Genomic DNA, 16047 nt, shown 5'->3' with positions numbered 1-16047 from the left:
TTTTGCTGTCTGTCCAAAATTGTAGGCTATTTTCAGTGGAAAACCTCTGTTCAGTGTTCTCTCTTGCAGTATACTGTAACCCCAATGATACCCTTTAAGGTGTCATGCTGGCGGAACTTACCTACCTCCTCCTTTCCCCTACTTGGCTTAATCAAGGTTTATCAAGTCTGGGTGGCAAGAGCAGGAATGAATCCTTCCACTGGCCATTTTATGACAATTTTCTTTTTCACATTTGCCACTGTTCTTAATATGAGAGTTACAGGTTTGTTACAAACTTCAGAGTGAAGTTCTCAAAGAGAATTGGACGCTGTAAAACATCCTTAAAACTTACGCTGATACTTCATTATTTTCCCTGGGCAGATGAAAAAATGGCAGAACTGAGATGGGATATTTGGATCTCAATTGAGATATACAGCCTAATTTTCCAAAAGAAGCATTCTTATCCGTTAAAATGTTAGGCTAAAGTTGGTCTGACCTTACCAACTCTTCTAGTTACAGTATGTTTAAGCAGACTGTGAAAGACACGTCCAAAAAGCCTTTTTCAGTAGAAGCAGTGACTTGTTGAACATTGTAATTTATACGATATATTTAATAAAGAAGACATTAACATTGATATTCTGCATTTAGAATAACTGGCTATTTTATGAAGCTTTTAATGAACATTGATACATTACATAAATCTTCTAGCATATCGTCTCTCATTTCTACTAATTGTCTTATTTTGACACAAAGAAATTAGAAGTTAATATTCAAAAGTAAACCCAAATATTTTTATATGTCATATTTGCTATTTACTTGTGAAAGTGCAAAAATGGGGCAGTTTAGGGGTATTTTAGGGGCAGTTTGGATCATATTTTAGCCAAAATTTGGCACCATTTGTAAAACTTAAGCACAATTACAATGTTTTCTGAGCTTTTAAAATGACTTTTTTTCATTCTTTTCTCATCCTCTGTTAAGTAAAAAAAAAATCTGGTTACTGTGGTTTTAAGTTTGCAGAAGTGATTTAAGAATAAAGTTATTGGGACTACAGAAATTTGTATTACTTTGTATCCGATTAAATTGAGGCAGCATTTCAGGTTTTCCGTAACCTCATGGTGACGAGTTCTGTGATATGGATGTGAAATACTAGTTCCTGATTGCTGGCCTAATTGCAGGTTTTGGTCAGCTCCTTGGGCAATATCAGATTTGAATGCCTAGCAAGTAGTTCTGGTTTTCATGAAAGCTTTCTTTAGTGACCATTTAGTTACAGCTCAGTTTCACTCCCAAATGCAGTTGCAGTTTTTCTGTAGAATTAAGAAAAGAGGGCTCTCAGTAATTAAATGTGCATTCTTGCATATCGCTGCCTCCCCCAAAATGAACATTGGTGTGAGAAACAGGTTCACTTCATCCCTACGGTAAGAGTGGCAGCCCTCCTTTTTTGGTTGTTTGTGTTTAAGTGTTGGGTGCTAGAAATGTCATTTCAAAATGTCTCTACCTGACTTGACCCGAGATGGGGGTAAATGACTGTGCAGTATGCAGTCAGGATATTTTTGTCCTTGCTTTTTACTTGTTATGTTACCGGCCAAGCCAAATACATTATAACAAAATGCCCCAAAAGATGTGGGAAGGGATCTAACATTCCAGAGCATTAAAACTTGCGTGCTTCTGCAGAAGGTCAAGAATATTTGCTTTGAGTTTTTATTATCAGTGGCACTATGCCATGCAACCTGCGGATTGAAGTCTTAAAGCACAAAAATATTATTATTCTAATTAAAATGAATGTAAACCAAAGTCGAATCCATTTTAAAACCCATTAAGTAATCAGTGTTGTGTCCTCAGTGTACAAGGAGATCAGTTTGGATAGGCCCATGGGTCTGCCAGAAGCTTCTTGCCTTGCAGGGAGCTTTGCCAAGGCTCAGGGCCCGCTGTCTCGTGTAGAGCAACAGCTAGGAGCTTCCACTTGCACGCGAACGGGCTGGTCACGTTTTAAGTACTTGCTGTGGGGTACCCAGGTTCTCTGCAGAAGATTCCAGGTACCACTGGATATCTCTCTCCACTTGTAGGTGTTGAGATCTTTCGAAAAACCTAACAGTGCCATGCAGAGTTTGGAGAACTTCTGAATACCGTCTGAATTCTTAAAGGGAAAACTCTTAGATATGGAAAGCATGTCAAAGATCAGAACACGTTCATTTGTGACCTAGTTCAGTCTGTCTTCCTTTCAAGCTATGTGGTGGAGAGATGTTTCTTCCACAGCCTTTAAAAATGTATCTGCTGTAAGAGAATTTAAAGCAATTGGACTTAAATGATCCTTGCTCTTCAGTAGTTACAATTATTAAAATAGATTATTTCCTTTTTCTTAGGGCAAAGAACATACCCCACTTTAATCAAAATTGTCTTTAACCCTTAATTTCCTGGAGAATACATGAGGTAGCCTCACATCACAAAGATGCTGTGTATTAACCAAGTTCATTTTAAGAAGACGTTTGATCTGCAACTCTGACAATTGAATCGTAGTTTTGAGATGAACGCATTTACTTAATCACTGGCTGGCTCCACAAACAAAGTGCTTTAGGCATTTCAACAAAGGCTTTTTTTTTTGTGGTCTCTGCCTCCCATTCCCAGAGCTGACTTGGTATACCTGAACCCCTGTCAGTGTTTTCCATGAACCTCCTATATTGCTAGAGACCATCTGTAACAGTTTTTATTAGTCTATGCTGTTGGCAATTTAACTTTTTTATAGCTCTACTGACAGACAAATGGTTTTAAATGGAAATTCAGAAACAGTTTAAAGTTTTAATCCTTCAAATATAAATTCCATTCCTGATCCTAGCATCTTTGTGCTGATGAGTGTTAATAGCTGAGGCATAAAAATTCAGATCACGTGTGACTTGCTTCTGAAAACAGTTATATATCTGAATAGTCCTGTTGACTTTAGTGGTTTTGCTGGTATATAAGATTATATGAATGCCAAAGACTTTGCAGGATCATGGCTTGATAAGCATTTAGTATTACACTGACACAGACCCGGCATTCAGCAATTACCTTATTAAACAAAACTCCAGGCAGCAATTGCTTGTTTAGGAAGTTGAATCCATTTTTTTGCCTTCACGTGACAATATCAGCCTGTTTTCAGGAGAAATAAGAATTTCTGAATCGTATTCTTGTGAACATATTTTGTAATCGATCAAAAGAGATTTTCAGTGAATGTTGTTCTTTTCCTCCTACACTCTCCACTTCAGGAGAGTAAGTTGAGCCCGTTTTCCGGGTTCAGAAACTTGCTCCCCCCTCGGAAGAGCCATCTACTCCGCACCGAACGGGGAAGCTGGCGGCTGCGAAGGAGGGGAACCCAGGCAGCAGAATGAGCACGTGTCCCTGCCGCCATCGCCGCCAGCTGCTGGGGTGGACAACGTACAGGGAAAACCAGCTGCAGAGGCAGCTTATAAGGCAAAAATGGAATTAATTTTTGCATAATTTTGAGGACCAAAACTCCTGTGTTTTAGGGGTTTGCAATACTTCCCCCCCACCCCAAGACTTCCAGGATGTGTGCGTTCTTGTCAGAAGGTGTTAGCTAACATCTAAAGCATTTAATTGATAGTCGAGACAAACCCACAGAGGTCTCAGATGAATAATAAAATATTTTTCTCTCCGAAGTTCTGCAGGTTCAATCATCTGTGTTCCTTGTAACTATAGTAAGTAAAAAATAGTATCAGACAGTGTTCAGAAACTCAAATGGGTCTTTGATGAATCACTAAGCTTCCAGTAGCTTGTCTCATGTTTTCATAAAATCCTATAAATGTGATGGTGGAAAGGAACTGTTGGGTGTTTATCTAATTTGTTCATACAAATTTCTAGTGTCTCCTAGTGTTATTTTGCTTAACTATCACCATCATGAAAAAGGGCTTTTTTTTCTTTTTTCTTTTTTTTTCTTTATGGGGAAAGTGAGCCACTGACATGTACAAACCTGGTAAAGAGAGAAGCAGAATTTTTGCACTTTGGAAGACTTACCATTTCTTTCCTTGGTGTACTCTTTTTTTTTTTTTTTTTTTTTCTTGAGAAAACTAACACAGTTCCTTTAGCCTTTGCTTTTAAGTCATGTTCTCTAAACCTCGTCTCCTTTGGGGGCCTGGGGAGTGGTGAGGAAAGGCAATGTCCCATATGCGCGCTATTGCGGCTGAGGTGTTGCTGTAGCCGACCCTACTCAATAAATGCCACCTTTGTCCGAGTATAAAGTCTTACACTTGGCCAGGGAGGAGATTTGCCTGTGTGGCATCGGCATCCGTTGGTGTCTAGTGTGGAGTTTGCTGCTCGGAGTCGGAGAGCCTTTTCTGCAGCGCTCTTGGTTAGTCTGCTAAGACGTCTGCTTAGCGTGTTCCGGAGAAGTAAAACATGCTAAATGTCAGAAAAGGCTGGAGTGAAAAATGCATTGAATATTTCAGCTTTCTCTTTCGCAGATGCTTCTTGTTCTTTTGCATGACTAAAGGAATGGATAAATGTTTGCCTTTAGATGCTAAACTGCTAGTAGAGGTATTAAATAGGTATTAAATATTACCACATATTTTCAAAATGAGGAGACATGCACATCCTGTCGTCTTTGTAATCTGTCTTTGAGTCAGTCAAACAGAAAGGAACTAAAGGAAATATTTCTGATTTTATATTTAAATATAGATGAAGGCTTTCTTATAAAGTGCCATAAACCAAATAGAATCTTCATGAAAATGCAGGCTGAGTGCACACTCGTGTGCTCGCTCATTTGTATGCACATGCTCTCTCTTTTTTAAAATTTTTTTTAATACTGTTCTCATTCAAGACTTCTGATGAGGTTTTACGCATGTTTTTAGTCACAAGCTCTACTATTTGCAATAGCTGGGACCGAGTGTAAAGCAGGATGTTGCAAACTTTCCTGAAATCAGTGAAGTGAATGACTGACTTAAAGCATGAACCAGCCAAGGCTTGTTTGCCCTTGCAGAGGCTCACCATGAGTACTCGCGGTTAATTAAGTCAGTATGTATTCTTAAAGATTGATACGCTTTACCTCTATGAAGCTGGATCTTGATTCTACAAAGCTGGCCACAGGGCTGGCCTGAGTATAGGGATATTGCTGCGAACCAGGACAGTGACCCCGTAAAGATTGTCACTTGTATGTTTTTTAGTAATAGCAGTATTCACCGAGTTCTCTCAGGAACGTTGTGAATTGCCCTAGTATCTGGGGGCTTTGAACTAGAGATATCATGGGTCAAACTAAATGAAAACTACTTGACTTTTGCGATACTATTAGGAGTTGAATCTCGTTTCTGTAAATGGTGTGGGGTGTTGCTGTAGTGCTATTGTAGTACAGTTCCTGTGCGTGTTGCCTGTTTTTTACCCTCAAAGTGAATATGGTTGCATTTCTTTTACAGTCTTTTTATTTCTAATTCTTTCCATTTCATAATCACTGGAGAATTTGTAAAGCTAACCAACTTTTTTTGTTTGTAAACTAAATTAAAAATTTATGGAAGCTGTCATCGCTGTCTTAGTTTTTTTTGTTTATTTTTGTTTTTAGGTTTCTTAGATTCTTTTCGATTTTTTTCAGCTTTTTGCAATAGATGCCTTCCTAATACACAAGATGTACTCAGGAATATTGTTTACACAAGCAGATTCACATTTTTGCTATCTAATGCATTGAAAAGTTACTCAGCTTCACACTTTATAGCATCCCTAACAAAGATTCTCCATATTAATATATTCTGCACTGCTGATGAATTACAGCCCAAATTCTCTTTTGGCAGTGAGAGACACATTGAAGTTCAGGACCCTTTGGAGTTTGGTGTCTTTGCATTGGTGATATTTTTCCTTTACTCTGGTTTTAGAATCCTTTGGAATCATGGAGTCCCCTGTGCTGGTCTCCAATTCTGTCTCTTTACTTATCTTAAAATGTTATTTATGAAGAATTAGTTCTTTGCTTTATTTTGAAAGGTTTGGGAAGTGTGATAACTATAATTGAGCTGCATAAGGACAGTGAAACTGAGATGTCCTCGTGGCAACTAGAGTTGTGTAGCACTTGGGTATTCTGGCAAATTGTAAAGGCATCGCTATGTCTCGGCTTCGTAGGACTTGTCCCACAGCGTTCTCAGGGCTCCAGACTTGCACAAGCGACTATAATTCATGTGAGCAGTCCCGGCTAAGACAAAAGGCATAGGATTTGCAGGGTGGGTCTTTAGACTGATTTTAATCAGTTATTTCCTAGAATAGGTTTCTGTGACCAGTATCTTTTCTGGCTTAGTGGTAGTTATAAAGCTTTAGATTACTAAAAGTTGTAATTACCTTTTCCCCACTTTTGCAGTTTCCGTTTTTTAATTTGCATGGAAAATAATTGAACAGATTCCTTATTGTTGATAGTTAATTTTATTTTCTAATGTTTGCGTTCTTTGTTAAATTTAGCAAAACAGAAGTAGAAAATATTCTGAGATATTTGCTTATATAACAAAATGTGGATTTAATAAAAGGACGGTACAGGCAGTGGCGTCTGTAAGGTCATCTATAAAGTGGTTGAAATACTTGTAAATAGAGGCAGGATAATATAAAATATGTATAGAAATAAAAATAAAAATTGGTTGTCCTCAAACACTTTGAAATTGAATTAATTTGTCGGTGTGATATTTGGTAAGAGATGAAGGCTGCTACAGAGTTTACGTGCCATTGTAAGCTACAGGGACATATGGAGACACTTTGAGATAATGTTCTGCAGATTTAAATAGGTAATCAAGCTTAGGCTTTTATTTACTGGAAGAGGGACAATGCTGGTTCAAGGCAGGGGATGCTATAGCGCAGTACATCGTTAGTTTAACGGGTCTGGCGGTGTTTGACGCCCCTGGGCTGCTGCCTGCTTCGCTGATCTGCTGGGCTGCTGCAAACACTGGCACCGGCCGCTGCCTGGATCTGTTCTCGTCTCGTGTGCCGGTGCTCCGTCTCCTTCCTCGTAATGCGCCTCGCCGGGGAGATTATTATATTAGCGACTGCTTATTATGAGATAGCTGCTGGAGTTTTGAAGGCCATAATTTAGTATGCCTTTCTACGGCAAATCTGACATCTTGTGCAGGCCGTCCTGCGTAGTGTCTTAGGCAGCGTGTAATAGAGTTGGATTTGTCATAGGATCTGTGAGATGACAGTAATCTGAAACGCATACAAAACCAGTATGAAGAAAATGATACTGAGAGACTCGAAGTGAATAGCAAATTATCTGAGCGTTCATATTAGAAAATAAAATAGTTTAGCTGTGCTGCTATTTTGCTTGTCAGAAATGCTCAATAATACAGCAGGGAGGGAATTACCTATTCAGCTCTTCTGTGACCTGGAATACTGCACTTATTCTGGCCAAGCATTAAGAAAACTTAGGAAATTGCTGGAATCTGCAGAAGGATCGGTAAATATAGGAAGATGTGGAATTGACAAGCAAGTATTAAAAATGTTTGATTTGGAAAAAATAATTTGCTACGTAACTGAAAAGAAACAAAGTTGTTCACAAAATTTCCAAGAATTTACATTTAATCTTGCCCTGTCAAATGTTCTTTCTCTATAATAATTATATAATAATATTAGAATTAGTTTACTGAATATCAGAAATTACTTCTTAGCAGTTTTATGTCAACCAATACAAAGGACATATCAAACTAGACTCCAGAATTCATGAGTAGAGCAAGGCAGTTGTTCCCAAACTTCTCCAGTGTGCCAACTGTATTTGATAAGAAAAGCTCGACTATTGGGGGGGGAGGGGGGAAGGAGTGAAAAAAAGAAAAAAAAAAGTTAGTAAGAAACTCCCCTTTTCTCCAGCATTGCCTGTGTGCGCCATTTCTGCTCATTTATAACAGAATAATGTCTCTGGGCAACTGCAGCAATTAGTTTTAGGGAAAGAAACATTAAGAAAGTGTTCAGTGTATTTTTAGCTCCTCTTAATGCAATTAGGCACTGGAGAAAAGCTACTTTCATTGGTTTGTCAGGCTGGTTTTGCAATCAGTAAGTGCGTTGTGGACCATCAGGAGTTAATGATTTTTTTCATGCATTCATTCATTTGCCAGTGGCTGCTGCTAGGATTGATATCTTCTGACATTGTGGCCCAGAGAGTGGTTCTCATTTGTGGGAGGTTCAGTGTCAAGGCCATAGCCTTCTGGTACCAGATGTCTGAAGCTAAAGTGTGCTCCATTTGGCTTGGAGAAACTGTAAGGTTGCTGTGGTGCCCCCGAGTTAGCAAAGCATCCCCGGGATGGGAAAAGCGAATGGGATTAGCGAAGTGATACGCTGAATCAGGCAAGCCGTCCACTCAGCTCAGGATCCTTTGTGCATTAGTGGCCAAAACCAGATGCTACGGAGAAAGACTAGTACGTCTCCTTTAGGGACTGTTTAACTCACGGAGAACGTGTTTCTCCAGTGTCATTCATCAGAGACTCAGTAGCGACCTAAGACCATGCAGGTTGATTCTCCTTCTCTGTCATACAAGTGCAGATTTGAAAGGAGATGGCAAATTCTTCTTGATCTAGAACTAAAGATACGGCTCACATGAAAGAGTCAGCTACAATAGATACAAACAGCAGTAACTCCCTCAGGTCTGATTGAAAATATCTGCCTTAGAGCTTGATTTAAAAGAAAAGAATCATTTGCCTCATGGCATTCATAAAACGTATGTGCATCCATTTATGCATACTTTCATAAGTTAACTTATATTTTAGTTCAGTATGGGACTGCCTTTGGCAATGCATTACTGTAATGAGATATTTTACAATACTCAGCCTTAGCATTTGCATTGAATTTAAATGAAGCAGATTTCTGAATTGTAGCAGAGAAAGAGGTAGCACATATATAAAGAGTTTCAGTTAACACCTAATTTCAGTAATTTTAAAGTCTTAGCTACTTCTAGCCTAAAATGAGTGGTCCTTTTCACGATATGAGTGCTGGTGATTGAAAGCAGGGAAGGGAGAGTAAAGCTGGAAGAGGAAGGCTTTCAACTTTGGTCTTGATACGTTATAGAAATGGCACTTGTAGGATTTGTGGCTTTGAGGACTGGAGGAGGGTTGGATAGGGTTACACATGCATAGCCTGTTTCTTCTGAGCTCTGCAGGTGGGTGAAATCTGATTATACTGCTGTCTCCAAAGGTACAGCCCAAATCCTGTTGCTTTGGGATTCGTGCTGATCCTCCTCGACGTGATTAATGATTTCATAGATGCTGGAGTTCTGTTCTCATTCTGATGCTGACTTGGGCTCTGAAATACAAGCTGTTCCTGTTGATCTGCTCCAGCGTACATCTTTCAGCAGTCGACAGAGACACTGACTTTGGCATTTGAGTGTTTCCATTGTTATTTTCAGTTGTGAATTCCCAGCTGAAGCCAAATGAATGGTCCCTGCGAGATGAATTCATCCTAGCTTGGTAGGAATGGTAAAAATAGAATGTATTTTTAATGAAATTTTAATTAGTAATAGCGATGGATGGATGAGCAATATCACGTCAACACTACGTGGAATTTCAAGCTCTGAGGCCAAATGGTGGAAATTAGCTGCTTAATTTAAACGTGGCTAGTTTAACAACTTTTTTTTTTTCTTTTAAAATTAACTCTATGGCTAAGGAGAAAACACTTCTTTGAGTTTCCATTGGAAAATTCCTTGTCCATAAATAAGAAGCGCCTCTGGCAAAGAGAAACTGTTTAAAGATGGAAGTCCCACATATTTTCCTTGTTGGGTAACTAACCAAAATCACTTGTCCTTTTTCTTAGTGGCTGTACCGCTGAGGATGACTCTTTTTCAAGTAGACATTTTCTGATAAAATGTCTTGGTTTTGTCAACAGTAATTACTATTGTAGGACTCAAAATAGGCCTGGAAATTACCTAGTGTATTACAGTACACTATTATATAATAGTGATTATGTAATTATGTTAGGTAATAACAGAGATTCAACCTTCAGTGCAGGCTTTGTGCAAGAAATAGGAAATGTATTAATGATGCAAGTGTCTTTTTCTGTGTCTGTTGCTGCCATTTCTTAGTGTTCAAAACTGGTCCCTGGTGACAGGAGGAAGGGAAACTAGACTTTACTGCCTTTTTTACCTGTACCTGAAGGACACGCTGTAGCCAGCAGCGAGCGGTGGATGAAGTCTTGGTTGCCCCAAGACTCTGTGTTCAGCTAATTTGTGACAGGCTGTGGAGTGGGAGCTAATACGTGTCTGATTGTCCCTGCTCTTCAGAAGGAGCAACAAGGTGAACAGGACAGTTCATGGATGCTGTCATTCTGAAACTCCACCGCTCCAAGGAGAACCAAAATTTGGGCTTTAATGTAAACGTTTTTTTTAGAACTGAATAGGTTTCTGTTGCAGCTGGTATTTGCCTCAGTTCATCATTACACTTAGTTCCCAAATCTTCATTTTCAATCACTGTTGACATCTCCTTACCCTCTTCTTATATATAATATGTCATCACCTGAGGGGTAACTTTGAATTAGAATTTGAGTGTACCAGAAATTGGCTTTCAGCGTAACAGTAACTAAAGTTGCAGAGCTAGCTTTCAGGTTAGAATTGCGTGTTCTGCAATGTGATGTGTCTTCCACGTATCTATGGTAGACATCACTAATCCTTGCAGTAGCCCTTTGAAGCATTAATCCTGTTTTATTGCTAGTGACACTGAGGTTTAGAAGACAGGAAATTTGCAAGTTCAAGGGCACAATTCTCTGTCACACTGGTTATTTTGTCCCCAGTCTATTCTAGTTCCATATTTATCAGTACCTTTTAAAAATTGAAGCTTCCTGCTACCAGCATCATGGTACTGGTAACTGCTTAGCTAGCCAAGTTATAGAGTTGATTAGGGATTTGGGGGTGAAACATTTTTAATTTGATGGAAAATGCCATCTTGGGAAACCAAAAGGTTTTTTTGAGAATAAGGTTTGGATTTTCCAGGAATATATATTGGCTTCTGGATTTCTTCTCCGAACTAGGGAAGTGCCTTTCTTGGATAACAGGACAGTGGTTGGTGCCCCAGCCTGCAATGCTGGAGACCCAGACTGAAACTGTAGAGAAATCCCATTGCATTTTTAAATCAACAGGTGTTGGCGTAGCAGTTGGGTCTTCCTAGCACTGAAATGAGGATAGTACTTTAAATGTAGGATCCCTTGGCAGAAGCGAGAAATGGAGAATGCCCTCTTCTCCTTAGCTGGGTGGCGAGGGGATGTACCTGCGGCATGGGGGGACCCCGCTTGAAGTCCAGCGTAGGTTCTGAGATGGAACCAAAGCTTTTACCTGTCTCCTTTCCAAGTCCCTAAAATGCTGGCATATTTTTCTCCTTCCCTGTCTCTCTGTCCTGCAAATTTCCAAGCCAGTACATTCATCTCAGTGTAGAGGAGGAGATGGTAGAAATTTAAGATGTATTCATGGGCCGAGTAACAAGTATGTTGGCAGAACTGCATTAAATGCAATGGAATTATTCTTGTTTGAGCCAGGGGAGGAATGGTCACTGACTCCTTGGAGTACATTTGTGTTTCAAGCATGCGTTTGAGCCTCTTGCTGGACTGTGGACCTAGCATTATCTATATTTCTTGTATTGCAACTTTTCATGCAAATGACTTTTTTTTTTCCTAATTGAAAGCCTTTAGGCATGCCAATGAACGTAACAATATAGTCAGACTTAAGTTCTGTATAGGAAAAATTTGGCTTAACCAATTTGATGTCAGAGTCTCAGGCACTGGTGTTGTCCACTCAAAGGAAAGTAATGAATAGAAAGCAAACTTGATAACTGGGGGGAAACACTTCAAGGATTAAGCCAAATGGCTGCTGTTCAGTCCTTTGTGTTAAGTATATGTAATCTGGCATTGCTGACCCTGAATATTACATAACCAGAGCCATGATGATGGCCGCCAGGAGACTGGTTCCAGCCAGGAAAGCTAAAATATTATTATTTTTTTAATAAACACATAAAACTGTACATTTTCTGGTGTTTCCTTTAATCTAGGACAAAGCATGTTTGTAGTTAAAGATGGAGGTACTTATTTCATGTACCTATCAAAATTAGTGAAGAGATTGTTCTGATAGCTGATATTTCCAGGAGTTTTTACCTGTAGAGAGAAATGAGGTGTAAGGCGATCTGTTTTCCAACTTCTTTTCATGCCCAGGAAGCAGATGGGAAGATGGAGCAATATTTCTTTTCATCACCACCAGTAACACATACATGTTAAATGTATTTGTGTGTATGCCTGCATAATTCTTACAGTGCTTTAATATAGCCTTCAATACTAGCCACAATTAGAGCATCTTTAAAACCGTATTTTCTTTTTCTCTTTTTCAGCAGCATGGCAGATCTGCGAGTTAACAAAAGGAAGTTCCGTCGGTCCAGAATGCTGGAAAACGATCAACTGCTTCCTAAGAGTAAGCGGAAGAAGAGCTAGTGTCGCAGTGGTGTGAAGTTTAAAACCGTGCAGAAGGCTTAAAGCTGCGCAACGCTTCTTACTTGCTTCCTCTTTTTCCAATGTATCCGAGCACTTAATAAAGCGCTGAAACTTTGCACAGTTGTCATTCAAACTGCCTTAAAAATCACTGGATTAGTGCACTGACATGTTTTGTTGACAGCACTGTGGGCCATTCAACTTCAAGATTGGGCATGAAATACTGGAATTCCGTAGAGACCTTTGGCTGCTTTCCCCGGGTGTCCGCACCGCAGCAGAGGGAGATGGGAGATGGTTCCCCACCTCGCGCCCGCTCCTGCTCGTATCGGCAGAAACTCGCTCTACCCGCGTGAGCGAGTCGGGGGCGAGCGCCCTGCCTGGTAGGGTCCCGCGGGCGGTGGGGAGCCAGGCCCGGCGGGGCGGCTTTGCCCCGCGTGCTGGGGCCAGCGCGGCACCTCGGGCCCGCTGTGCCCTGCGCAGGACTGCTCCTAACACCCGCGAGGACACGGGCTGGCACGTTGCCTTGAGACCCGTCGTCCTGCTGAAGTAGAGTAGAAATCCAGGGAAGTTCCTCCTCTTGTCATCACTTTCCGATACGGCAGGTGGGTTCTGCCTAGTTTCCTAATTCAATTTGGAAGCCTAATTTCCTGCCGGTTTCAACGGGAAGTTAGGTGCAGAAATACTTCTGAGGCTCTGGCTGTATGTGACTATGAAAATCCTTGCTTTTTTGAGATGATAAGCATGTGTATCTGAGGAGTGATATGTTTGTTTGGTTCTGAGTAATTTGACTTTTACAAGTGGAATAAATCATACTTCAAATTATCTTAGTTCTACAGGAATATGCTGGTTTTGAATATTATTGTAAACTTTTTCATTAGTATGTGAAAGAGAATAAATATTGACTTCCATTTTTAGGTCTATAGTGCAGTTCACAGCAATTAATACCAGAGAGATTTATATTTTGTGCAGTTGTGTAACAGTCAGTATGTCTGAACTTCATGGTGAGTAAGGCAGTTTCCATCTGCTGTTGAGCATTTTCTTTTGGCGGCTTTTATCGATGTGCTTTACATTTGAGTTAGCAAGACTTCATTTTCTGTAATAAGATAATAGTCACTGTCATATGCAGAAAATAGCCTCAGAAAACTCAAATATTATTAGAACTTAAAAAATGGGATCTAACTCTAAGTAGGAATGTGAATATACCTTTAATAAAATTTGAAGAGGCACAGTTTTTTTTGACCTAAGCCACCAATTGTGCTTATGTGAAGGTCTGAATCTGATGAAATGCTAGTGTATTACAGTTCAGGATTAGTCACAAATATCATTCATTTTTTAAATGGTGCAGTAGCAGGCGTTTGAAATTACAGAATTGCTGTTTTGGTTTCAAAGTGCGATTACAAACAAGCACTGTGGAATATAAGGCTGAGACCTCTCAGCACAACTTACTCATTATGGAATGACCGACTTGGTAAAGGTCAAATCGGAAGTGGTAATCCAGCGGCTGCTAACCATATGAGGTCTTCAGCTCTGCTGAATCAGCAGGGAAAATTAGGATGCTGCAATACTTATTTAACTGGGTGCTTTCTTTTTTATTACCAGTGAATGGATTATGCATATAACTTTATCAATAGCAGATACTTTTTGCTTAGCTTTGGAACCAGATGCCACTCATAAAGCTAAACTTGTAGTTAGTGGCAATAAATGCTGATGTAAGTGAGATGAAAATGTATTTCAATAGCCAGTAAGAATAAATAGTCTAATGTATTAAGTAAGTTTGGGCTAGGATGTACTTAGAAAAATCAGTACGGAAGGCGAATAAAAAAAAAGGCATAAAATGTCAAGTTACGAAAGGGCTAGTGCAAGGCTTCGTGAACTTTTCCCCAGGGTGGCTGGAGGTTGGCTGCTCAAGTTTGTCATTTCCAATTGAGGACTCATGAAGGATGGGTGAAGTATTAGAAATCTGCAAAAGGTAATTATGGCGTCTGTGGTTAAAAAGCAAAGAGATTTTGGAAAATTCTAGTGGTGTTAGCTTAACATCAATTATTAAAAACAAAACAAAACAAAAAAAAATGCTAGAAGAGATAATCAACTGTTTGTAATCATGCAGAACAGAGCAAGATGAGAAGTGGCTTATGTGGATTTGTCAGGAACAAACCGTGCTAAATCATGTAAGGATAAGGCAAGGAACAAGGAAGAAGAGAGCCAAGAAGCCTGAGTTTGGGAGGGAGGATTAAATGATCTGGGGTTATTTTTGCTAAGGAAGAGAAGACTAAACAGGCGTGGTAAGTTTCCAGGAAAGAGAAATAATCTGTTCAGTTTGACTCAGACAGAAAGGCAGTAGTTACATTGCAGTAAGGAAAACTCAGTTCCCTTAAGGACAAGGAAGCACTGGAATAGATTGCTTTCAAAGTGCCTATGGTGAGAGGTATTTAAGAGAAGCACCTCTTAAGAGTGAGATGTTTTGGATGATCACACGCTGGGACAAACTGACCTTGTGAGTTCCTTTCCAGCTCTGTGATTCTTTGTTTCTGTGTTAATGCAGGGGGCTCTCGGTTTTTGGTTCTCAGTTGACAGCCGTTGATGTTAAGCTGTCCCCTTCTGCCAAATTGTAGACAATACTGTAATCAAAGATGTAGAAAAGTCTTGTTCTGTTGCAATGTGTTTTATGCCTCAATAAAAGACAACTGCTTAGTAATAAAACAGCATTAACTTAGCTTCATTTTCTTTTTTCTAGGCCTGTTGGTATGGTATTAATTCTAGAATGACTGCCCTGTGGGAGGAACTTAGCAAACCAACAGGTGTTGAACAGCCCAGCAGATCTCGGTCTAATCTGGCATTCAACACTGGTAGTCACTCAGGTAGTTGTTCTGATGTTTGAGCAGTTGAGGTCTCAGTCTGCTTTTGGGTTGTAAATAGCCGGTGTATAATTCTGAAATTCGTGCTGACTTCAAAATATCTCACTTGCGTTCAAAAAATGCAAGAAAAGCTATTGCTCTTGAAGCTATAATCTTGAACGTATAAAAAGTCTTAAGCTTTGGATATTTCTGTTTTCCTTCTGTTTATTCAATCAAATTGTTATTTCTCTAAGAAAAAAGATGTTTGATCCTTCTTTGGTATTTGTTTCTGAGGATTCTTTTTCTATGAGCCTGGGCACAATGTGAAGAAACATTAAACTTTATAACCATTTTTTAATCTTTTGCAAATGTTCTGAATTTAAACCCTTCTGTTGTCAGTTGCAGTGAACCGCAATAGTGTTATGTTGACTCTGTGGCTGACTTTCCCCAAAGAGCTCTTTTCAGATCAAATGCAAAACAAAATGTTTATTTCATGTGTGTATTTACTTCATTGTCTGCAAATATAAGCCTCAGATGTTTACTTTTTATATTGATTTTGGCATTTAAAGCTGACATTGCTTGCATCATCAGTATAGCTATTGGGCTGATGCCCGTGGTGTGCTGTATAGTGCTGGGTTCCAAATCTGAAAATTGCACCTACAACTGCATACAAGACAACTGGAGATCACCTTTGGGGATTCTCAAAGATATGATGAAGCAAGTCTCTTTGACTTTGGTTTTGCTCCCTTAGATCATTTTGGTTACAGCATGGGCCAAGGCAGCAACTGAGTCCAGCCACTGACTGTTAGTAATTGTTTTTCCAGGGTAATAACGCATTCCAGGCTAT

At 39.6% G+C, this 16047-nt stretch overlaps 1 protein-coding gene across 4 annotated transcripts in view; it reads left to right on the top strand.

Annotated features, from left to right (window-relative positions):
• RAD18 (RAD18 E3 ubiquitin protein ligase) overlaps positions 1–12485 on the top strand; it is a 71305-nt gene extending 58820 nt beyond the window's left edge. The window contains exon 13 of one of the 4 annotated variants that reach the window (XM_067303527.1): positions 12270–12485. In XM_067303527.1, coding sequence (XP_067159628.1) covers positions 12270–12369 — 100 coding nt within the window. In that variant the 3' untranslated portion in view covers positions 12370–12485. The remainder of the gene's footprint in view (positions 1–12269) is intronic. The other 3 variants (XM_067303524.1, XM_067303525.1, XM_067303526.1) reach the window with 3 other exon arrangements.
• The last annotated feature ends 3562 nt before the right edge of the window (positions 12486–16047 follow it).

Source organism: Apteryx mantelli, chromosome 12, assembly GCF_036417845.1.
Source record: "Apteryx mantelli isolate bAptMan1 chromosome 12, bAptMan1.hap1, whole genome shotgun sequence".
Lineage (NCBI taxonomy): Eukaryota > Metazoa > Chordata > Aves > Apterygiformes > Apterygidae > Apteryx > Apteryx mantelli.
Note: the sequence above shows the minus strand (reverse complement) of the source record. Positions and strands in the feature narration are given on the sequence as shown.